This window comes from Diabrotica virgifera, chromosome 8 (assembly GCF_917563875.1).
Source record: "Diabrotica virgifera virgifera chromosome 8, PGI_DIABVI_V3a".
NCBI classification, from domain to species: domain Eukaryota; kingdom Metazoa; phylum Arthropoda; class Insecta; order Coleoptera; family Chrysomelidae; genus Diabrotica; species Diabrotica virgifera.
The window spans coordinates 222708017-222734261 of NC_065450.1; the positions used below are offsets into that span (position 1 = coordinate 222708017).

Here is a 26245-nt window from a genome sequence, read left to right on the forward strand (position 1 = left end):
ACATGTTAAGTCAAATGTCATCTGTCAATTTGACGTCAGGAAGGAAAGGTCGCAAATGTCAATTGTCATAGCGCCATTTTGTTTAATATTCGCGTCTGTAAAGAGTGAGACTGTTTTCTTTCTAGACTGATCTAACAATACAATATTATCAATAAATATTTCACTGAAAAAGTGTAGATGTGGTCATATTTAGGGTAAATTAGAAGAAGATCTAATTTTCATTAAATAATAACATGTAAGATTGTAATAAACACCCATGCGATCTTACCACACACATTGTAGATATTTGTATTGTTATATCGCAATCTAAATACACACACCAGCTTCAAGATGATGTACACGGTGAGTATAAACATTTGCAACAAAATCCAACTAAGGTAGTTGCATTTTTTATTAATTTAATCCAACATTGTATGCCTTAAATGAATGGATATTTTTATAAAGGGTACCAACACCGATCAGGACAACCGGTTCAGCGACAAGGAGAAGAAGCTCCTGAAGCAGATGAAGTTCAATCCTTGTCTGAGTCAACAGGTAAGTAGTTATAAATCTATCAGGGTTCGAAAGATATATGAGGTATAATATTGGTGTTTTGCAACAACCCTCTAACCCACCTTTGTGTACAAATTATGTTAGTCATGTCAAACTGTTTATCATAACGCATACTACAGCAAGCAAAAATAATAGCCACATCCATACTTTTGGCAGCATTCTAAACCACATTCAGCAAATGAAGACTTACCCCGAAAAATGTTGTAAGCGACAAATTTGATTATAAAGTGGTGTCTTAGTGGAAAAACATTTTTTATGCATTAAGCAAACTAGTGACGCTATTTATTAGCAATAATTTCAATTCATTAATAGTCAAGTAATACAAATAAGCAACACTTAAATTCACAAAATTTGGTGAGTAATATTATTAAAACAGTTTTCTGTTATTTATTTATTTATTTACGGGCCTTACCCATTATTACAAAATAATTTAAGAGCTAAAATATACATTAAACCTCAAAATAAATTATAAAAATATGTACACTTAATTAAAATCACTGAATATCAACATATCACAGACAATGATAACATATTATCACAGATAATAAACTGACATGTGTGCCCCGGGAAGTATACATGTGGCACTGCCAATCCATGGAAGAAATTGTTCTTCAGTATCCATCACTTAATATTTACATGTTTGGCGATTACAACTTACCAAATGCAGTGTGGTCCAATGATGAGTTTGGTGTCCTAGTTCATTGTCCAGGAGGTGATCCAGCTGTTGATGTAGCACAAGCTTATGGTTACCTAAAATTTTACCAACTAAACTCTTTACCTAATGACAGAAATGTATTTTTAGACCTGGTTTTCTCTAACGATAGGAACTTGGTTATCACAAGGGCGGGTGATCCTCTCTTGAACCCTAGTTTACATAATTTCGGCTATGAAGCTAGTTTGATGGCCTTAAACACATCCTCCTCTTCATGTCTGTCCTATGATGAATTCTACTATGATTTCAAGAACGGCAACTACTTTGAGTTTAATAACTTCTTGGCTGCTATAGATTGGCAGGAATGCTTAGGTTATAGCGATATAAATGTATCAACTCAAGTCTTCAATGAAATTCTTGCTACAGGTATCGCTTTTTTTGTACCTTTGAAACACTATAGATCTACTTTTCCTAAGTGGTTTTCTCATGATAGATGTTTGACGAGAGAAAAGAAGTATGCCCACTCTCTGTACATGAATAATCGGTCTGATGTTAATTATTCCAATTTCTCTCGTCTCCGATCAAAATGTAAACGGTTGTCTGATGCATGCTTTTCCCTGTATATTAGAGGTTTAGATGCTGAATTGCAGAATAACCCTTATTCTTTTTGGAAATATATTAGGGATAAACTGTCTAGTCACAGCCTTCCTGATTTGATGTTTACAATGTTCGGCCAGCTTCTAATGGACAAGGTATTGCTAATTTATTCAAAGATTTCTTTCAGACTGTTTACTTACCCAGTAATAACGATCTCAAGTTACCCAGTGCACATTTAGATAGCAACATCGGTGCTTGCTTCAATATCACTGACTTTACTGTCACTGATATTTTTGATGGTATATGTTCTCTTCCAAATAAAACTTCTAGCGGTCCAGATGGTGTTCCTAATTTCCTTTTAAAAAAATGTGTCTGCACTGTTGTTGGGCCATTACTGTTATTATTTAATAAATCCTTACCAGGAGCGTCATTTGAAATTTTGATAGGGGGGGGCAAGCATTATATATACAATACATTTATATGCAAACATAATACAAAATTGATCTATTTCTTGTAAATTTCAGTAATTTTCAGGGTTAGGGGGGGGCAAATGCCCCCCCTGCCCCCTATCAAATGACGCCCCTGATCCTTACAGTCTTCTACATTTCCAGGTGCTTGGAAGGAGAGTTTTGTTGTACCCATATTTAAAAAAGGTAAGAAGAATGACATAGAAAATTATCGTAGTATATGCATTCAATCCACAATTCCCAAACTCTTTGATAGTTTGGTAGCTAAGCAGCTGTCGTGGGTGTGCAGGGGTCTGATTTCTGAATCTCAGCATGGTTTTTGCAGACAAAAATCTACAGTAACGAATCTAGTTTGCTACCAATCTGATCTCTTAAAGCATATGGAAGATCGTAAGCAGATTGATGCTATTTATACGGATTTCAGTAAGGCATTTGATCGTGTTGATCACCAAATTCTCCTTAATATGGATCTGTTTAATATAAGCCTGGGCCAACTGAGGAGATCTCTTGCCATGTGTCTTGCAATGTTGTTGTATTTTATTATTGTATTTGTGTTTTGTATAATTTTATTGATTTGTTTCAGCTACATGTGTACATTTTATATTTTATTTTTCTAACTGTTATGTTTTGAATATCTTGCCTGGTGATTTTTCAAGCCTTTGCTTTTCTTATTTTTACTTTTTATATTTTAATGAATGATTGTACCTCATTTTTTTATTATATTTATTGTATTTTTACTGTTAATGGGGTTTTCCCGTGGGTAAATAAATAAATAAATCAAAAAAGACAATAGGGAACTTGCACAATTTTTTTTTATTACATATTAATGTTCAGTTTTGTATAAAAATGAGATTTCCAAAATTTCACGCTTCAAAAACTCATAATAACTTAGAAGTACAAATTTAAAGTTTTCTGTATTTTAAAAAAGTGCAAACGACCCGTGACGTCACATAGTTTTACTAGATTGTTATGTTTATGGATATACAGTCCGTCTAATTTACTTATTGTTGCACGTCATTATCTACGCCAGAGATCAAGTTGACATAGTTGCCAAAGTATAAAAACATCCTGAATCCATGTTAAATCAAATAGATCCCATAATTATGGTAAACGTGGATTATACAACAAAACAAATTAATATTCAATGTAAATAAATAAAAACTTAAGAAATAGAGAACAAGAATTAAGTTATAATCATTTAATATTTGCAGTGCAAGCGTTTTTGCACTGGATTGTTAATAATTATTAAAAAACGGCTCCGAACTTTTGGGAGAAGCCGATAGGTTTCTTTGTATATGTCTACAATAACAACTAAAAAAGTTGTCAGATATCTCGATTATTCCAAGTCGTGATAAAATTAGGTGAAATTTATATTTTTATAGTAGAGGATCTTTTTATAGTAAAGTAAATAATAAAAACAGTAAATATATTAGAACAGATACTTATAGTAAAGAATATAAACAAATATGAAGTGTCATCACCGCAACTGTCAAATAAATGTTACCAATTTATTCTAAAATGTCACCTTCGTTCGATTACAGTTAGTGTGTTAACAAATGTGCTTCATAAAAATGCTTTATAATCCATTTATACAAATTAAATGAAATTATTGGGTATTTCTTTAGGTTAACATTAATAGAAATCTTCAAATATTATTTCTACGCGTATATAATAAAATATGTCTAGTGGATGTAATTCCAGTGTACTCGGCAAAATGATTCTAAAAAAGAACACACCTACCGCCAAATATTTGGTGTTGGTATCATGCAACGTCACAGGCTATGACGCGGATGACATGCAACGGTTAGTAAATTAGACGAAGTATATTTAGGTATATTCTTCTTCTCCTTTAGTTTATTGGCCTCCACCTACTTGGGTATTTGGCCAGTTCATCGTCGTGGAATAAAGGGAAAATATTTAAATTCTAATGGCATTTATCGTATGCCATTGTAATAATATATACCAGTTTGTTGAGATTGGAGTTTGATACAGTTTTTGAAGGAAATGAAAGAAGATTTACTATGGAAAATAGAACCATTTTGTAAAAGTACAAGTTTTCTATGAATAGTTCAAACGATCAAAAACACTTGTAACGTCACATAACTGTATTTTCTACTGACATTTATAATGTCTAATTTAAAATTATATACAATTGTGTTTACTTTGTTTTTGCGGAATGTAAACATATAGCCCGATGACGTCACGACCCGTTTTGGTCTGTCTGGTATAATTTGAATTTTTAATCGTCTAGGAGCCAAACGAAAGACAAACAAAAACTTTTTTTTCTTTGATACATGTTTTAAATTATGTTCTGTTGTGATTTATAACATTTTTGTCGAATTTAAAATTTTATGCAAGTTCCCTATTATTTGAATAGAATAGAATAATTTTTATTTTCATAAAATTTTTACATACCTATTTGAGCAAATAACTTCAAGTAAAAGTAAAAAAAAGAGATTGTATAAATCTGAAGTACATAGGACAATTATCATAATTAAAATTAAAAATTAGACATTACGTGGTAAAAAAAATATTTGAACATATTGAACACATATTTGAACACTTAACACTAAATTGCCTAACTACCTATAAATATACTTATAAATTAGTGTTCTACCCTAAGCGTTAAATTCTTACCAAAGCACATAAATCGTCTTTGACTTGCACTGAAATCAATGTTCGAAAACACGTTATTGGATGTCCTTACAAACCTTGAACTAAAACTATTATACTTTACATTAGTTCTACAAAAAGGTTGTTGAAACATGAGGTGAAATCTAGTATTCCTTGATGGCACTCCCAAACCAATAGAGTACAGTAGATCTGGGCAATCGGCAATACCATTAAAAATTTTGTAAAGGTTCTGTAAGTCCTTATATTGACTGCGAATCTGAAGAGGAGGGAGAGAAAATCTTGTGTGAAGTGAATTATAGTTGTAATGGTAGTTATCAGGGGGATCCACTCCAGCCTTAAAGGCCAAATACCGCAAAAATCTTCTTTGCACTTGTTCAAAAATTTGTGTACATGGCATGTATAGAGGGGATTCCAGACCGAAGAAGCATATTCCAACAGGGGTCTGACCAATGAACAATACAATAGGCTGATTGCTGAAAGATTTGTGAAATCTCTTGTACATCTCTTGACAAAGCCAACTATTTTAAGGGCTCTAGAACAAATCTCTGTGATATGAAATTTGAAGGATAGAGCATTGTCAAATAAGACTCCAAGATCCTTAGTAGCTGACATATTGATCAAGATGGTGTTAGAAATTGCATAGGAAAAAGCCAAGGGGAAACGCCTCTTAGAGAAATACATAGTGAGGCATTTGTTTGGGTTTAAATCCATTCAATTTCTTTCACACCAGTCCACAAGTCTGGACAAATCTGACTGCAAGTTGATACAATCAGTGATAGAAGAGACAGCCTTGGAGCATTTCAGGTCATCGGCAAAACATAGAAATTTGGAATATTGAAAGCAACTATGGATGTCGTTTATGAAGATGTTAAATAACAAGGGTCCCAAGTGAGACCCTTGAGGCACACCGCACACCAGAAGGTACTTTTATCTCCTTAGATTTAAAGCCTTTGACCTTTACTATTTGAGATCTATCAGACAAATAGCTGCAAAAAATATGTATTTTATTTGGTTTTACCATATTCTCCGACTAACCCGGATCGGCCGCGGTCCCGAATCATCTGACTTATCGAGGTTCCTTTGTACCTAATATGCAAAATAAATATCAACATTTTTGGATATATGTAGATATATCCGGTATTTTGATATTTATATACAGTAAAACCTCCGTTAACCGAAACCCTTTTAACCAATGGCTGACAGTTACAAAAAGTTCGTCAATAAAAAGTGAATTTAAAAAAAGCAATAAAATTAAGGAAAATGAACATGTTTAGAGTGTTTTTTTAAAGAAATCTGCTATTTTCTTTTGTGTTTTTTTTTGATAAAGATGTTTTGCAGCTATATCTCTCCAATACCATGTAATTTGATATAAGAAGAATACAAAAAACAATGATATTTTTAACCGAAATTCTTGTTATCCGAAACGGTCTTCCCCCCAATTATTTCGGTTAACGGAGGTTTCACTGTAAATATCATTGATCTTTTCGAACCCTGATTATAAATCTATTGTAACTTAGGTATATTATTAATAAGGTATATTACAGGTTGATATGACAAAAGTACAGTTGGATGTTATCAAGCCTTGGATTTCCGATAAACTAACTGAAATGCTTAAAATGGATGATGATGTTGTTGTTAATTTTGTCTATAATCAATTGGAAGTTAAGGTATGTCTGTCTTTTCTTTTGTGTCAAAATTTCGAGCCAATGTGTTTTAAATGCATTATTTTTTTCAAATCCTGAGAAAACTCATAAGTATTTTTGAAAAATTTGTATGCATAATGAAAGATTACATTATTATTGATGGCCTAAAGTTCTTTAGAATAACCAAAAAGTTCATTTTGAATGAAATATTTGCAATTAAAAATAACCCTCAATGTTCTCTTTTATTTTCACCCCTGTAACTTATTAAAATAAACATTATAGAAGTTTTCAGGAACTTTCGGCCCTAGGTAATAATGCAATCTTTCATTCTGCATTTAAATTTTTCAAGCATACTTATTAGTTTTCTCAGAATTCTAAAAAAATGAATGCATTTAAAACACATTATCGTGAAATTTTGCGCCTATGCCCTTAATAGTTAGTTTATTAATTCAAACCTTAGTATCCAGATCCTAAGAAGATGCAGATAAACTTGACTGGATTCTTACAAAGCAAAAATTCAATGGACTTTATGACAGAACTATGGCAACTTCTAATATCAGCCCAGGAAAATCCAAAAGGAATTCCATTTTCATTCATAAATCTAAAAAGAGAAGAATTAGCCATAAAAAAGGTAAAAAATTTTTTTTTTGTTTCACAGTTCTGTCAAACAGTTTTACCAAATACATTCATCCAGTATATATTCCTATCGTTTTGTATAATTTTTGCATATTTTTTCAATTCACCAAACCCCAAAATTGGTTTTGAGTTATATTGTATGAATTGTATTTACAAAAAAGAACAGAGAAAAGGGTGATTACTTGGAAAAAGGAAAGACTTTGTTCTTAAGGCTCAAGTAAGCGGGGTGAGTGTACAAGCTAACAAGCTGGCTTGTAAAAAGCTTGCGAGTCTGCAGTGGTGGATCTAGATTGGGGCAGGGGGGACTTTCAATGAAACACGAACAAGACATACAAAAGATAAACCCAAACTATGTAAAAGACATAAATAATAACATATGCATTAAGTTCCCTTAATTTTCCCAACTTGCGGGTTTATTAGGTTGAATTTGGCTGTCTACAGTGTAAGTTTCATGAATGAGGTTGTGATAACAAGAAGAAATACGTAAATACATAAAATAAAGGTAAGTAAATTTAGTGAAAATAATACATTATAGATGCATACTAAGTTTTTATTTATATATTAATGCATGCTATTACAAACTGTAATATAGCTACCAAGGATAGACTAGATTAAAATTTTAGTTATTTTTTAAATAAAGTAATTTTGGAATCAAAAATATTTATTTGTCTTGGCAGGCTATTGGCACTCCGAACCAATCATGTAGTTGGTTCATCGATAATCATACATAATTAGTGTGATGAAATGGCACTGAAAATATTTCTGATTGTTGTTTCTACTAGATACTTTGATATTAACGAGTGATACCAATTGAGGACAATCTATAATAGCATTAATGACTTGTGCAACATAAACCTAACAATGTCCTCCTTGACTCAAGTGTTGGTAAATCGAGACTGTCTCTTACCCACTGATAGTCATATTCCACTCTCTGGTACCCACTTGTAGGATGTGGTGATCATAGATACTCGTGATCTTTTTATAAAGTTTTAACACTAGAAAGTCGGGCTTAGCTTACCTACCTACTAGAAAGCCGGAAGGGATCATTTTGGCCCACATTCTTTAATCAATTAAAACTCAGTTTAAAGAAATTAAATCTACTTATTTTTTACTTTCATTGTTTAACACATTCGCTGCCTACAAAAACATTCGGAACACCATACAGTTTGCAGTTTTTGATATTTGCCACACATTGTCTTGTTACAGCCGCGGCAATGATTGGAAGTATGATTTCCTTTACAAAATATTTTCAACTGATATTTTTGTCGTTTTTGGATAGTAACAGTGATAGTTGTTGGTAGACCTGGTGTTGCTAGGCGTAGTTCCAGATTTCGGGAGGCAAGGTATGGGACCCATAATTCTTCACACAGCCGAAGAATAAACTTACAAAGACTGAGTCTACTTACAGTTATTTCTTTATAAATAATCCATGCATTTATTGCTTCCAAGTCAAGAGTATTATAAAACACATACATAGGCCATCGTCTTGAAGTTACTTTTGTAGTATAAAGAAGCGTCATTTGGTCCTCTACACCCACAATGGTATCTTTGTGTTTCCCAACAATTTTATCTTTATTACGTAGATGATAAGTACTAGTATAAGGGTAACCATTTACAATAAACATACATAAATATAATTTTACCCATCCAACAGGAATTTGAAAGAAAGGCTCGTCGAATTTCCCAGAAAACGATAATAACTTACACAGGGCCAATTTGGCTCCTTTAGACTTCTATGGTAGATTTGTTAGAAAAACCATTTAATAAATTTAGTAAACAATATTTTTTGTGCTAAATAAGTCTTTGTATCAAAATATTAAGTCATAAAATATGAAATAGTTATTGCCTCGAATAAAAAAACTACAATAACTTCAAATCGCAACAGGGGCCAAGTTGGCCCCTCCGACTTTCTAGTGTTAAGTCACCTGCAAACATGAGAGTGTGAATGGACAAAACAGGAAACAATACCATTCATATAAATATTACACAAGAGGACCTAGGTACGAACCTTGAGGTACAACAGATGGTACCTCAATATCATTTGATTGGCAGCCTTGAATACACACTATTTGTATCCTTTCTATTAGATAAGACGATAACCACTTTAAAAGTTAACCTTGAATACCCAGACTATGTAACTTATTAATTAAAACTTGATGGTTTACACAATCAAACGCCCTTGTAAAGTCCGTATATACAGTATGAATTTCAGTACCTTCTTCCAAAGATTCCAAAATAAAATCAGATAATATCAATAGATTTAGCTCAATTGACCAGTGACGAATAAATCCAAATTGTTGGTCTGTAAAATAGAATTTTATCATCTCTCATATTCAAAGTATGTACTATCTTTGAATACTGAACTTTTTTCGCCCATTTCCTCGTAAGTCAATAAGTGAAACAATAAGCTGAATCAACCATGACAAATAGTATGGTACTGTCGCTATTCTTGTAGTTGCAGTATAATGAACCTAAACAGGAAGGTCTCTTGATGAGAATGTGTTTACCATCAATCACCCCATAGCATCTAGGGAAATTCGAGCACTGGAAGAGTAACTTTTCAGTATCTTTCCAATCTTCAACAGTTTTTGGTACCTGAAAAGAAAATGTTTTAAGTATGTACTTATGTTTTATGAATCAAACATAAAATATACATTGTTGTTAATTTTTGGTGTTTTTTTAGGACCTAAACGAAGAGAAAGAGAGAGATGACACCAATACGGCCCACTCGTCTGGATTTATCACGTCACCTGAGCCGCCAAGAAAAAATGTAAAAATTGGTAAATTCAACAATGGGGATATATGCCAAGTAGTAGTGAAGTTAGATGACGTTACAAAAAATGCTGCTGTGGATACGCCATTTGATCAGTTTGGCAAGTATGTAGCAAGTGAACTCCGTCAGTTACCAAAGCGAAAAGCCATATTGTTGCAGCAGGATATTCAAAATCTTTTAACTCATGCTAAGTTGGACATATTAGATGATGCATAACAACAAAGAGGACATCTTTCAGATTACGATGAGATTCTCACAGATTATGTAAATAGATTCCATGAATAAATTCTTTTAAATAAACTAAATAAATTGTTTACACTTACCTCAATAAATGGTCTAAAAACACAAAAAACTGCTGTACGTGGGTTAGGAACCTCCTTGATATTGTTGTTTCTGTAACTTGAAACGGGTACTCCAGAGACTTAAATGCATCATCAGTGTCTTAATAGCGTAATGGTACTTCTAATTATTTAGAAATGTGTGATGTTGTGTAGAAATTAATTTCTAATAAATGACAAGCTTATCTTAGGGATGAATGTAGTATAGTTTGCGAGCTGCTTGTGAACAAGCCGGCGAGTATCTTGTAGACTCGTCCCGTATACTTAAGTCTTTAGAAACCCTAGCAAAGCATCTAGTCTTATAAAAGCCTAATGCGACAAGTCACTCAGTCTGTCCCGGACATTTTTGTCGATATATCCTAAACATTAAATGATATTTAACAAATGTCATTTTATTTTTTTATCTGCCGGATAATTTTACTTGTATTTTAGATGTTTGAAGGTAAAAACTTTTTTCTATGGGGAAGTCGAAATAACAAAAGAGTTTGTTTTTTTCTGAAAACTGCAAAGAGTAATGTGTAACTTCCAGTAAACATAACCCATCCCCTGTCACTTAATCATAAATCAAGACTCTTATGTAATCATCTATACGCTTCCCGATATACAGAGAGGATCTAAATTATGGAATAAATTCATTTTCTCTAAAATGGACGACTTTGGAGAAAAATTTTGAAACAGGTCGATTTTTATTTTTAAATTACAATTGCTTTGCATATATTTCATACTAGTGACATCCATCTGAGCGTGATGATGTAATCGATGATTTTTTTAAATGGGAATAGTGGTCGTGTGGCACCTCATTTGAAAGGGTGTTCAATTCTCCATTCAGTAATATAAACGATATCATTATTTATACAGGGTGACCAAAAAAATAATTTTTGAATTAAATTAATTCACGCAAAAAGAAGAATGTATGTAATTTTTTTTTCTTTGGAGTTGTATGACTACGGGCCCTTCAAGGCTCATTCGCCGAAATTTATGTAATTATTTAATGTATGTAATTTATTTAACTCAAAATACATTGTACGGCTGTCAGTAAATAGAAAAAAATGTTTATTTCACAAATAAACATTTCTTTTCGCTTAAATTAAATCACGAACAGCCTCCCACCCACCTCTTGGCAGTTTGAACATTTAATTTAATCGAAAAGCAATGTTTATTTGCCAAATAAATTTTTTTTTTTTATTTTCTGACGGTGATCAAATGTATTTTGAGTTAAATAAATTGCATACATTCTTCTTTTTTCGTCAATTAATTTAATTCAAGAATTATTATTTTGGCCACCCTGTATAAATAATGATATTAATGTTTATATTATTGTATAGAGAATTGAACACCCTTTTAAATGAGGTGCCACACAACCCCTATTCCCATCTAAAAAAATCATCGATTACGTCACCACGCTCAGATGGATGACGTCACGAAAAATTGTAATTTGAAAATAAAAATCGACCTGTTTCGGGATTTTTCTCTAAAGTCGTCCATTTTAGAGAAAATTAATTTATTCCATAATTTAGATCCTCTCTGTATCTATAATTTAAATTTGTAACAGTTTCAATTCCTAAATATACCAAAAATATAACTTAAAATATGAGGCCTATAGAATCAAAACCTGCTAGATCCATGTTTTGAAATTTTGTCAAGAGGCTAAAAAAACTTTAAAAATGTAAATTTTTCAAAAAGTATCCTGCATTGCCAATCAATAAATATTATAAAATGGCACACTAATTTGTCATTTTCCTGCATGTCCCTTACATCTTCAGAAATTAGTACTTTGTTTTCACCCATTTTGAAAAAATGTGAAATCTTTGTATTATCCACGTCCGTCTGTCCGTAACCACAACTCCTCCGGCAATAGAAGCTAGAATGACAAATGAGGTGTCAAATGAAAGCTGATAATCCAAGGATGGTACTAAAGGTGAGATATTTGACCTTGGCGGTCTGTCCATCGGTCTGTACGACCGCGAATATAACTCCTCCATCATTATACCAGGTAGAATGACAAATGAGGTGTCAAATGAAAGCTTATAATCCAAGGATGGTACTAAAGGTGAGATATTTGACCTAGGCGGTCTGTGCGTCGGTCCGTACGACCGCGAATATAACTTCTCCGTCATTATACCAGGTAGAATGACAAATGAGGTGTCAAATGAAAGCTGATAATCCTAGGATTGTACTAAAGGTGAGATATTTGACCTAGGCGGTCTGTGCGTCGGTCCCTCCGACCGCGAATATAACTCCTCCGTCATTATACCAGGTAGAATGACAAATGAGGTGTCAAATGAAAGCTGATAATCCAAGGATGGTACTAAAGGTGAGATATTTAACTTAGGCGGTCTGTACGTCGGTCCCTCCGACCGCGAATATAACTCCTCCATCGTTATACCAGCTTGAATGATAAATGAGGTGTCAAATGAAAGCTTATAATCCAAGGATGGTACTAAAGGTGAGATATTTGACCTAGGCTGTCTTTCCATCGGTCCGTACGACCGCGAATATAACTTCTCCGTCATTATACCAGGTAGAATGACAAATGAGGTGTCAAATAAAAGCTGATAATCCAAGGATGGTACTAAGGTGAGATATTTGACCTGGGCAATCTTTCCGTCGGTCCGTAGGACCGCCAATGTAACTCCTCTGCCATTATACCGGGTAGAATCACAAATGAGGTGACAAATGTCAAAGTTTAGTAAGAATGACTCAACATTAGTAAATTCGTATATCAATCCACGCAAAGTTACACGTAAAATTCAAATATCGTCTTCCAGTTCTACTTTCGATTACTTTGGGTGAAAACCTAGGACTTACGAAGTCCAATTACTTGTTTAGTTTGGATTTAGCAGAACGAAAAAATTAGGATTTAGCAGGTTTTGATTCTGGTGGGCTCATATATGATAATATAATCATTTAAAAAATCTGTGGCAAATTAGTGCATTTTTTAATGGTAAAATATTGCAAAACCTCTAAATTTTCAAGAACCGCTTGGATTGACATGACATTTGGCATACACATAGCTAACAAGTTAAAGAAAAAAGTGATATTGTGCCGATATGTGCTTTTGCCCTGGGGGTGGTTTTCACCCCCTCTTGACTGAAGTTACAAATTTTAAGTAACTTGTTCTATAGAGTTTTTTCACTAAGTCAATACTTTTCGAGTTGCTTGCCAGTGAATATGTTCATTTTTTCAACAAAATAACCAGGCTTTTAGACGGTTTTTCGCAAATAACTCACAATAGTAAGTATTTTGTCGAAAAGACATTCTTAGCAAAAATATAGCCTGTAAAAAATTTTAAAAAATGGTGTATATATCACGTCTCTTGTTGACTTGGCGAAAAAGCTCTATGGAACAAAAGTTACGTAAAATTAGTCAGCAAAAAGCACTTTGAATCGATGAAACTTACAGGTCATATAAACACAACATAAGTAAAATAATTTGTGAAGCGGTAACGATTAATTTCATTTAAGTTGCTAATTAGGGGGTGGTCTTCCCGATTTTTTATTACAAAGACAAAAGGGACCAACTTTATTTTGAGCGTAACTTGCTTAAATTTAATGCCAAAAACTTTTTATAAAAACAGAAATAAAGCTTTTTTTAAACACTTTAAAAAAGTTATAATGAGTTTTCCCCAAAAATTGCTTAATTTTTTGGATATTTCACGTCGAAATATTCTATTTGAAATTTGGTGAATATGAATCTATTTTTCATTGGCTATAACTGGTTCTACGAGGTCCAGAGACCTAACGCGTACACCATTTTTTTTAATTTTTTTTTACAGGCTATATTTTTGCTAAGAACGTTTTTTTCGAGAAAATACTTACTTTTTGAGTTATTTGCGAAAAACCGTCTAAAAATGTGGTTATTTTGTTGAAAAATGAACATATTCACTCGCAAATTACTCGAAAAGTAGTGTCGTCTTGGCGAAAAAGCTCTATGGAACAAAAGTTACTTAAAATTAGTCAGTTTACCCGTTTCCGGACTTAATTTTTACATATATTTTTTCCACCCAGTCACCCCCAGGGCAAAAGCACACATCGGCACAATATCACTTTTTCTTTGACATGTAAGCTATGCGTATGCCAAATTTCATGTCAATCCAAGTGGTTCTTTAAAATTTAGAGCAAAAACCTTGAAAGAATGTACTAAATGGACTAGTTTCCATGCCAAACATCACCATCATCATCATCAAGAGTTTGTTTGACAGTTATCACAGATTTGTTTTCATATTCATTTTATTAAAATAAAATTATATATTTTGTTGTTTATACGATTATCTGCAATCTAGGAAAAAGAAGATAAAGAACGGGAACAGCGAGAAAAATCGGACAAGGAACGTAAGTATCGTGACCGAGATAGATCCCGATCCAGACGTTCCAGGTCCAGATCCAGGAACCGGAAGTCATCTAGAGACCGTTCGAGCCGAAACAAGAAATCTAAAAGCAGGGATCGAAATTCGAGGAGTCGCGATAGGAAATCCAGAAGTAGGGATAGAAAATCGAGAAGCGTAGACAAAAAATCCAGGAGTCGGGATAGGAAGTCCGGTAGTCGAGATAGGAATTCACATAGCAGGGATAGGAAGTCGAGGAGTAGGAGCAGGGATAAGAAATCGGCGAGCAGGTCGAGGGATAGGGTAAGCAAATCTAGGAGCAGGGAGAGGGATAGGACCAGGAGTAGATCGGCATCGAAGCCAAAGGAAGACATTCCCAGGAATGGAGATGTTAGCCCGAAAGTTGCAGTTAATGGTGGTAGAGAAGATTCTGAAACTGAAAAGCAGGCGAAGTGAGTATTATATTGTTCGTCCGCTATAACTTTTCCCATGCGTCACGATTTATTTTCAAACAAATTAAGTCAAAACATAAAGTGAAACGAACATCGATGTGTATACAGGGTGAGTCATGAGGAACTGTACATACTCCTACCTCGTGTAGAGGCTCCTATGGGGAATAACAAATGATTAAAAAGTGTCTGCTCCCATTGTTTAATAATATACAGGGCGAGTTTTGCATTTTGACAGAAATTTGTATTCGTCATAATTTTTGAACGGTCAGATCGATGTGTCTCTTATTTTGGTCAATCGTTACACTATTACCACCTAATCAACTGATTTATTCAAACTAGAAAAAATCAGGTCCGGCTTCAAAAAAATTAGTTCGTTTGGGTCTTAGAAAAAATTTCACCCTGTATATACGCTTTTTGAAAACTATAATATGCATTTTACAAATTGGACAAATGGGCAATTAAAATGACATATTTATTTTTTCCCCACACGATTACTTAATATTTTATAAAAAAATCAAATTTGAGTATGAATTAAAAGTTTGGTAAAGTGAACCATAAATTAAAAAAAAAATAACTTTTATTACAAAATTTAATTTTTTTTGAACAAATATTTAACTTATGTTACCACCCAATCAACTGATTTATACAAACTAGAAAAAAATCAGGCCCGGATTTAAAAAATTAGTTCGTTTGGGTCTTAGAAAAAGTTTCACCCTGTATACTCTTTCTGAAAACTCTAATATGAATTTTACAAATTAGACAAATAGGCAATTAAAATGGCATATTTATTTTTTTCTCCACACGATCACTTAATTTTTTATTAAAAAATCAAATTTGTCAAAATCGGAATTTTAACCTAAAACTGAAAAAAAAAAATGAAATCACGGTTTAACTCGCTACAACTCTGCTATTTTAATATTTTTTTTCTGAAATTTTACAGTACATATCTTACCATTGTGAATATGAAAATTGTTGTAGACTTTCCGTCTTCTTCTCATAAAAGTTATGAATTTTTAAAAATAAAAGGTGCAGATTCGTGAATTGCAAAGTTAAATCGCAAAAATTAAGTGAAAAAATTTAAGATTTATCTATTTGATCACGTCTATGTTAAACTATAGAGTCCAAAGAGAAGTGTTATGGGTTTTAGATCTAGACGTGGTATAATAGAAAAAAAAATGGTGAAGCTTTTAATTTTGAGAAAAATGTTGTTTAATTTGTTTTATTTTTATGGCAAAATTCCGATTTTGACAAATTTAATTTTTTAATAAACAATTACGTAATCGTGTGGGGAAAAAATAAGTACGCCATTTTAATTGCCTATTTGTCTAATTTGTAAAATTCATACTAGAGTTTTCAAAAAGCGTACACAGGCTGAAATTTTTTCTAAGACCAAAACGAACTAATTTTTTAAATCCGGGCCTGATTTTTTTCTAGTTTGAATAAATCAGTTGATTGGGTGGTAACATAAATTAAATATTTGTTCAAAAAAAATTAATTTTTGTAATAAAAGTTATTTTTTTTAAATCTGGTTTCTAGTACATATTGTTCACTTTACCAAACTTTTAATTATTCATAGTCAAATTTGATTTTTTTATAAAAAATTAAGTAATCGTGTGGGGAAAAAATAAATATGCCATTTTAATTGCCTATTTGTCTAATTTGTAAAATTCATATTAGAGTTTTTAAAAAGCGTATACAGGGTGAAATTTTTTTAAAGACCGAAACGAACAAATTTTTAAATTCGGGCCTGATTTTTTTCTAGTTTGCATAAATCAGTTGAATGGGTGGTAACATAAGTTAAATATTTGTTCAAAAAAAATTAATTTTTGTAATAAAAGTTATTTTTTTTTAATTTATGGTTCATTTTACCAAACTTTTAATTCATACTCAAATTTGATTTTTTTATAAAAAATTAAGTAATCGTGTGGGGAAAAATAAATATGTCATTTTAATTGCCTATTTGTCTAATTTGTAAAATTCATATTATAGTTTTCAAAAAGCGTATACAGGGTGAAATTTTTTCTAAGACCCAAACGAACTAATTTTTTTGAAGCCGGACCTGATTTTTTTCTAGTTTGAATAAATCAGTTGATTAGGTGGTAATAGTGTAACGATTGACCAATATAAGAGACACATCGATCCGACCGTTCAAAAATTATGACGAATACAAATTTCTGTCAAAATGCGAAACTCGCCCTGTATATTAATAAACAATGGGAGCAGACCCTTTTTAATGGTCATTTGTTATTCCCCGTAGGTGCCTCTATACGAGGTAGGAGTATGTACAGTTCCTCATGACTCACGCTGTATACATTTTGTATACTGCATACCAGGGGTGGGCAAAAGCCGGCCCGCGGGCCCTTTTGCTTACTTTATCCGGCCCATTGAGAAATCCCGCAAGCAATTTTTTTTTAAGAGCGTAATGCATTCATTTTTTTCGAATCCTGAGAAAAGTAATAAGTATTTTTGAAAAATTTAAACGCAGAATGAAATATTACATTATTACCGAGGGCCGAAAGTCCCTGAAAACTTCTATAATGTTTATCACATAGGTGAAAAAAAGAGAAAATTTAGTGTGATTTTTAATTTCAAATTATGGCTTTCTCCTTTTAATGATGGTCAAGAGTTCTCTGTTTTTTTCATTCTGTGCAACACCATCCTTTTTCATTTCCGTGCGCCGCACGACCTTGCCGATATGGATGGCGCGTCCCTGTGTTTACTATTAATAATATTTGCTATGAGCAGGTGCGTTGGTTGTGTAGTAATTTCCATTCACTTCTGACAACTGAACTTTCCAAAAAAGAAATTACTAACGTCAGTGTCAAAGTGAATCTCGATAGAGCGAATTCAGTATACTTATTTAATTTAAAAGTAAAATAATTCTACCATACTTAAAAAAAATTAACAAACATGTGCTTGCAATGTTGATTTCAAACCCCCCTTACGGATAGCTATTTTGATAGGCAACCCATGCTAGAAACATTTGTCTATGTATGAAATTTATCTTAGACTATAGCTAAGACTATAACTGTAGACAATTATATGTCTGTTCCTGATTTACAAAACGAATGACTTTTCTAAAATTTTCTGCATTTTACAAAACATTCATTCCTCTAAATTTTAAAGTATTCTAATTTTTTATTTGTTATGAACTTCCACAGTAACTCAGCACCAGCACTTCCGGTGTCCAAGCTTCAAGCGAAGTTGATGTCACTGGCAGAGAACAAGAAGGTCTCGAGGTCGCGTTCCCGCTCTAGGTCCCACACCCGTTCCAAGTCCCGAGGGCCTCGATCCAAATCCAGGTCCAAATCCCGATCATCGAGCCGTTCTTTCAAAGGAAGGAGGTCCACTTCGAAGGAGGCGAAGGTCAAAAGGAGATCGAGATCGTCTTCAGGCTCGAAGGAGAATTTCGAAATTCGCAAGAAAGAAGACAGCGTGCAGAAGAAGCGACACTATAGATCTAACAAGGACAGTTCCGACAGCGAGGCGGACGCGAAGAGGAAAAGGTCGAGGTCGAAATCAGCTAGACGTAAAGACAGTCCGAGGAAGAAGAGAAGTACGTCTAGGAGGCGATCCGATAGCAGGCGGAGAAGTGCATCAAGAAGGTGGGCTTTTTTATTTATATTTATTATTGAGAGTGTGAGAAAGGCATATGAAAGTTGCATTTTCATTTTTATATTTTAAAGCTAGTGAAACAATTTTTTGGCTAATATTTGATATTTTTTAAATCATACAATGTATGTAGTCCCGAGATTCCTAAGAGGAACATAGGGATTTCACGAAATGTCTTTAACAAACTCTATTTCTTGATTATATAACTTTGATTTCAAGCCAAGATTTCCCATTTCTTTCCCTTCGTTCTTTTTCTTTAAGTGCTGTCTCCTAATCGGTGGTTGAGTTCCCTAGTCCCCTAAATTTCTTCAGCCATGACACTCTCCTGCTTCCTATACTCCTTCCGCCTCTTATATTTCCCTGTATTATCAGTATTAGCATTTCATATCGCTGTCCCCTCATTACGTGTCCCAGTTATTGTAACTTTCTTATTTTTATTGTGTTTATTATTTCGCATTCTTTGCCCATTTCTCGCAATACTTCCGTGTTCGTTTTCTTCTGTGTCCATGCTACTCTAAGCATCCTTCTTAATGTTGTTCTGAAGCTATTTCCTTGTGGCATCTTTGTAATCAACTATTCTAAATGGGAAATAAGCCACAATTTAAAAAAATTGGAAAAAATCCTTTGTAAAAGGTATAAAATTTTATTAAAATCCCTTTTAAGGGCTATATCACAACAAAAGGTTTTCGATTTTTATAAAAAATCATCATCAGTGTTAGATAAACTGGATGCTGGCGGAGTCACAAAAGAAAAATATCTGGGTAAAAACCCTTTAAATATAATATAGATGCGTTAAGAGTGCATACTGTAATAAAAAGCCTAATGATGGTCACATGGCAACTAGGATAATGTCCTAAGGTAATGTATTGAAATTTCCCAACACGTGGGATTAATGACTTAATGGCAACTTAGTTGCCATTAAGTCATTGAAATGTAAATAGCTCAATTTGGATCCCACGTGTTGGGAAATTTCAATACATTACCTTAGGGCATTATCCTAGTTGCCATGTGACCATCATTAGGCTTTTTATTAAAGTATGCACTTTTAACGCATCTTTATTATATTTAAAGGGTTTTTACCCGGATCTTTTTCTTTTATGGCTCAGCTAGCATCCAGTTTATCTAACACTGATGATTATTTTTTATAAAAATCGAAAACGTTTTGTTGTGATGTAGCCCTTTAAAGGGATTTTAATAAAATTTTATACATTTTACAAAGGGTTTTTTCCATTTGTGATTGATGGTATACAGCCAACTACAGGAAAAACATTTTCTTTTCCTTGTGGATTTTCCACAATTTAACTAAAACAATGATTTTATTAACGTTTCGACGTCCAAATCTGATGTCGTTGTTAAAATACAAAAAATATTAATAAATTAAACAAAAATGTTGTTGCTTAGTAAAAAATTCTTCTAATAATTTAATTTAATCAGACTCATTTATATCGGCATTTATAATATAAGCATCCTGCTGTAATACCACATTTCAAATGACTAGTTTATTTATGTGTTCTTGCTTCAATCTCCAGCTTTTAAGTCCATATTGCAGTATCGAGAACAGGTAGCATCTCAAAGCTCTTACTCTCAGTTCTAATCTTTGTTGCAGATAATTGTTGTCATTTTTACAGGTTCCTGGGTATTTGTATTTATCAACTATTTCTATTGGTACATTTCCCAAAAGTAAGCTTGTTTGTATGTTGGTTTTCTTATTTATTATCATGCATTTGGTCTTTTTATGTTCATTTTTAGTCCATATTCTTCACAGAAACTGTTTGTTTAATAGTAACTGTCTTGTTTAGTAGTAATTGGAGTTGTTCAGCAGAGCTTGCCATAATCACGGTGTCATCTGCATATCTTATGTTGTTAACAGATCTTCACATCCTTTTCGTAAGTCTTTTAGGTATGTCTACTCTGTCAGGCATGAGGATTCCAATCCAGTCCAGTCTTGTCAATGTCATCTGGGGATCTACAGAGTGTGTAGTCCAGCCATCTCTATGTTCTTCGCTTTATTTGCTTATGACATTTCTGGGTTGAAATGGTTCCATAAATTTTCATTTGATATTCGATTAGGCCAAAATATACAAAGAATTTTTCGTATAATTCTATTATAAGCACGTTTCACAGCCGTACGGTAATACAGCTTTTACATTTGTATTGAATGTTACAGGTGGATTTCCGTATGTTATTAAATTTTGTGCTCATTACAAGCCTTATTAATTCTTCCTTGCACATCACGCTCTGTATGACCGTTATAGTCATTATGTTGTCCACATATGAGGCGCTCAGAGCAACAGTGGCCTAACCCCAAAAACGAAGTTTTGAGATAAATGCAATATTTGCATTCGTATTTCCATTATGCTTATGGACTGGCGCTACAAATTATGTAGCGCGATTTAGCCAAATATATAGGTAGGTTGTGTAGACCTTTGTTAATAAGAAGATTTAATGTTGCTACTTTTATTGATATATTAATCTAAAAATGCTTAATTTGTGGGTTAGGCCACTGTTGCTCTGAGCGCCTCATATACAAATTCCAACATCAGCGTAATCTAGATCTTCCAGTTTGTTTGTTAACCCTAGAATGACCAAGGAGGGTTAAAAAGTATCCACAGCATTGCATTACATCCGATTTTCTAAATACCTTTGTTCCTAAAAATCTCAAATAATTAGTAGTTGTCGGCGTACTACTGCCCTATTAGATGGCATAATTAGCATTTCTATAATTTAATTCATTTCCTCATATTTTTATAAAAACTTGACAGTGAACTATAAATAATCCCCTTGAATACCTTCAACACCATCCCAAAATGGAAAGGGACGTCGCGTGTCAAATTAGCAAAATCTAAAAGAAAAAAAGGCCAATAAGTGGGCAAAAACCACCATAGTTTGTTCAAAATGCAAGTATGTATGCGGTAAACACAGAATTAGTTTAAATAAAGAAGCACGTTTTTGATTAATTTATGTGTGGACATTCGCTGTTTCTACTAAAAGGTTGGTCCTGCGAGGGTTAATACCCAGTAAATTCCTCTATTAGGGTGTACCTTTTTGTTTGTACGGAGTCCAGTACAATGTTAAATAGTAGGTGGGATAAAAGAGCCTGTTTTACTCAGTTTAGCTATTGGGTCAGATGTTATGTCATTGTGTACGACTTGGCTTTCAACAAGCATTACTTATCGTGATAATACAGTGGAACTTGCTTATAGCGTCATTGAAGGGTCCAGTAAAAAATGACGTTATAAACGAGGTAGAGAAAAATGAAAGTATGTAGTACTTCCTTTTAGTACTACAACCTACCAAATTAAGAAATAAAAAGCTAATTACTAAATTAAAATCTAAAAACAAAACGAGCCGAACACAATTTTACGGTAGCAAAAATTTCTTAAACAGACTGTTCTGAAACGGAAAATTTGACTGTTAGGATGGCACTGATCAAATGAAAAATCAAAGAACAGGGCCCTGATTCTAAATCAAATTTCGACACTAAACAAGTCGCTTTCAATATGGCGACGTCGAAATGCGACTGTGCGAGCCTTGTGGATTTTAGTTGAACTAACGAAATGACGTCACGAAATAGCGACTATCGAAATTAATAGCGACTCCAAAAAAGTGGTTGATATTATAATTTAGATGTCGAAATTATTTGACACGGAGATAAATGAATGGCCAAAAGCGAGGTTAGGTTTAGTTTAGATGTGTTTTGTTTATTTCTTGCAAGGAAAACTAAAGCAAAAGGTATTAATATGGCTGGGTTTAATTGAAATTTGCTTGTTTTGAGGAATTAGATAGAATAGTATTAAATTAGAAATATAATAATTGAGAATGTCCACAACATGAATCATCAACTCAATGAAAGATGTAAGGTAATAATCTGGGAAAATTAGTAAAAAACAAGGAAAATTAATTACCAGCTATTTTATTGCTGGACATGCTGAAATCAAATCTTACGATTTCCTATATTAGTAATATTGCTGTGCAAAGTCCACAGAAAGTGTGCTATTTTGTTTATAAACAAATTAGCGCTCCGAAATTTTTTTTTTATTTATTGCTCTATAACTCCGAAAATTTTATCTTTAAACCAAAACACTCGCATAAAAATTGACAGTAATTTAATTCTGCACATTGATAATTTATTCCAATTTCCTTCGACGGAAATTTTCCTCGGAAAATTCGGGTTTTCCAAACTAAATCTTTAATTTTCAACTAAAATTTGAGAGAAGTAATTATTTATCAATAATTAAATAATTTGGTGACAGTGACATAAATCTTTTTTGTTATGAGTGTCTTGAAGATATGAAAATTTGTATGTACAAAGATTACCGGAATTAAAAGGTATCTAATGGTTCAAAGATTAAAATCCTGTTGTTTATAACTCTGTCGCAAATGCCGGTCAAATTTGACCGGTTATACCTGGAATCACTCCTCGCAATTCAATTTTTTTTTCTTCGAAAAGGGCACAGAAGCCGTGCCCTTTTCAACAGCGTTAACTTAATTTAATTTAATCTAATATTTTCTGAGGGGTTCTATTTGTTTATAAGCCAAAAAAATGTTTCTTTATAACATTCCTGAGACCGCTCAAATGGTCAAATTTCAATCCTGTAAGGTACATTGAATAGGTATAGTGCTTTTTTATACGAAAATCATAGTTATTCTGGTGTATCATAATCTTTCTGGTTATTATTTCGACCGAAATTTTTTAATTAACATTTTAATTATTGCTAAACTATTGATTAGATTGTCGCCGGTCTCCTGGTATACAGAGAGGGGCTAAATTATGGAATAAATTCATTTTCTCTAAAATGGACGATTTTAGAGAAAAATCCCGAAACAGATCGATTTTTATTTTTAAGTTAAATTTTTTTGGCATATATTTCAAACTAGTGACGTCATCCATCCGAGCGTGATGACGTAATCGATTATTTTTTAAATAGGAATAGGGGTTCGTGTTGTAGCTCATTTACAAAGGCGTTCAATTCTCTATTCAGTATAGGGCTTTTCATTCACAGTCATTTATTTCGAGCTTCTGTCATATTTCGTATAATCCGTAAATATTAATATTATACACAGATTATTCAACATATGACAGGAGCTCGAAACAAATGACAATCGATGAAAAGCCCTATTATAAACATTAATATCATTATTTATACAGGGAGGCCAAAAACATTTTTGAATTAAATTAATTGACGCAAGAAGAACAATGCATGTAATTTATTTAACTCAAAATACATTCTATTGCTGTCAGAAAATAGAAAAAATGTTTATTTTGCAAATAAACATTGCTTTTAGCTTAAATTAAATGTTCAAACTGCCAATAGGTAGGAGGGAGGCTGTTTGTGATTTAATTTAAGCGAAAAGAAATGTTTATTTGTGAAATAAACCTTTTTTTTTTTCTATTTTCTGACAGCAGTACAATGTATTTTGAGTTAAATAAATTACATACATTCTTCTTTTTGCGCCAATTAATTTAATTCAAAAATTATTTTTTGGCAACCCTGTATAAATACCTAATGAATAGAGAATTGAACGCCCTTTCAAATGACCTACCACACGACCCCTATTTCCATTAACAAAATTATCGATTACGTCATCACGCTCAGATGGATGACGTCACTAGTATGAAATATATGCCAAAAAATTGTAATTTAAAAATAAAAATCGACCTCTATCGGGATTTTGCTCCAAAATCGTCCGTTTTAAAGAAATGAATTTATTCCATAATTTAGCCCCTCTGTATAATCTACTATAATAAATCTTTCATGTCATCAATTATTTAATTATTGATAAATAATTAGGTACTTCCCTAAAATTTTAATTGAAAATTGCAGATTTTTTGGGAAACCTCGGATTTTCTGAGTAAAATTTTTGTTGAAGGAAATCGGAAAAATAATAACTTTGTGCAGAACTAAATTACGGTGAATTTTTATTTGAGTGTTTTTGCCTCAAAGGAAAAATCTTAGGAGTTACAGAGCATGCACTAATTGAAAAAAAAAGAAGATTTAGGAGTGCTAATTTGTTTACAAATAAAATAACACACTTTCTGCGGACTTGTCATACCCCATATTACTAATATATGCAATCTTAAGATTCGATTTTAGCAATAGAATAGCTGGTAAATAATTTTTCCCAAAAATGGCATTTTTTCGATAATTTTCCCAGACTATCAACAAATTCCAATAAACCGGAGCGCCAACCCAAATTCTGAGCAGTCTCAACATGATAAGGTTAATATCCCCAGTTGTAACTAATATCGAAATGAATAAGAATCGCTATACTCTGCGGCTGTCATGGCGGTGTCGAAATGAAATTGCGACTGTCGAAATGAATTAGAATCAGGCCACTGTACACAGTTGTCAAGGTCACGTAACTGTACACGGAAGGGATAATTTTATTGGCCTTTCTCACATTCTTAGAAGGAATAATGCCGCAAAGTCGGAAACGCATTGCACTTTATTCTTCATAAAATAAAAAAAAAGGACAACCTACTGTCTACAATGTTATGACGCTATAGACGAGGGTTACTTCATTTTTAGCCGATAAAACCGGGTTTTTAATAATGTTATCGAATAGTGTTTGGCCGGACCTATTAAAAATTGACGTTACAACCGAGATAACCTAACTACCGAGGCCGTAATATCCAAATTTCACTGTACTAATTTATTAGCTGATTTTCTACAACCCTAGTTCAAGGAGGCCACGTTATTGGTAAATGTCAATATCTGTGGAAGTCTTGTAAGGATTTGTAACATCTTCTTCAAATTACAGATAGATTTTTACTTCCAGACGAAGCCCATCCAGGGGAAGGAGAAGCCCTAGCAGAGATAGAAGACGACGCAGTATGTCGAGAGGACGTCCAAGTCCTAGGAGAGGACCTGGTGGACCCAGAGGGAGCTACGGCCGCAGAAGCAGAAGTCGCAATAGGAGAGGAAATAGCAGACAGAGACGCAGCAGTCCCAGGAGACGTTCTAGAAGCCACAGTAGAAATAGGTAAGCTAATACAGATTTTTTTTATTTTATAGTCTTCTTACAATTTGACATCAAAGTATTTCTTCTTACCTCGCTGTCTCCTTTCGCATATTGACGATCCAAATAGCAATTGCAGCTTTGAAAAATGGATGGGAGGTCAAACCATCTCCTTAGGTCTTTCAGCAACGAATTCTGGCGTCTTACTACTGATCTTTTGCCCTGTACTTTACCTTCCAATATTATTTGAAGTAATTCATATTTTTTACCTTTCAACACATAACCCAAGTATTGTATTTTCCTCTTTGATTATTCTTAATAATTCTTTTTGTTGACTCATGCGTAGAAGTACCTCATTTGGTAACTTGGTTGGTTCCATAAATCTTGATTCCACCTTGGACCTCATTTAAATATCAGTTTACAACGTTCTTCGTCTTCCGATACCTGTTCGCCATTCCTCTCTGTCCACACATTGATCTACTTGCAGACCTCTTTCATCCATGGCTTTGTTTATTCCTGCCTGCCAACTTTTCCTCGGTCTACCTCTGCTTCTTCTACCTTGCGGTTTCCAGTTTTGTACTTGTTTTGGGATTCTGTTTTTCATG

The 26245-nt window shown here is 33.2% G+C and overlaps 1 protein-coding gene across 4 annotated transcripts in view; it reads left to right on the forward strand.

Moving 5' to 3' along the window:
• The first annotated feature begins 53 nt into the window (after nt 1–53).
• Nucleotides 54–26245, forward strand: part of LOC114341720 (serine/arginine repetitive matrix protein 1) — a 38132-nt gene continuing 11940 nt past the window's right edge. For 3 of the 4 annotated variants that reach the window (XM_028292538.2, XM_028292546.2, XM_028292553.2), the window contains exons 1-7: nt 57–342; nt 445–534; nt 6447–6569; nt 7006–7176; nt 14575–15068; nt 18230–18673; nt 25461–25664. In XM_028292538.2, the coding sequence (XP_028148339.1) occupies nt 331–342; nt 445–534; nt 6447–6569; nt 7006–7176; nt 14575–15068; nt 18230–18673; nt 25461–25664 (1538 nt within the window). In that variant the 5' untranslated portion in view covers nt 57–330. Of the gene's footprint in view, nt 343–444; nt 535–6446; nt 6570–7005; nt 7177–14574; nt 15069–18229; nt 18674–25460; nt 25665–26245 lie in introns of all 4 variants that reach the window. The other variant, XM_028292559.2, reaches the window with a different exon arrangement.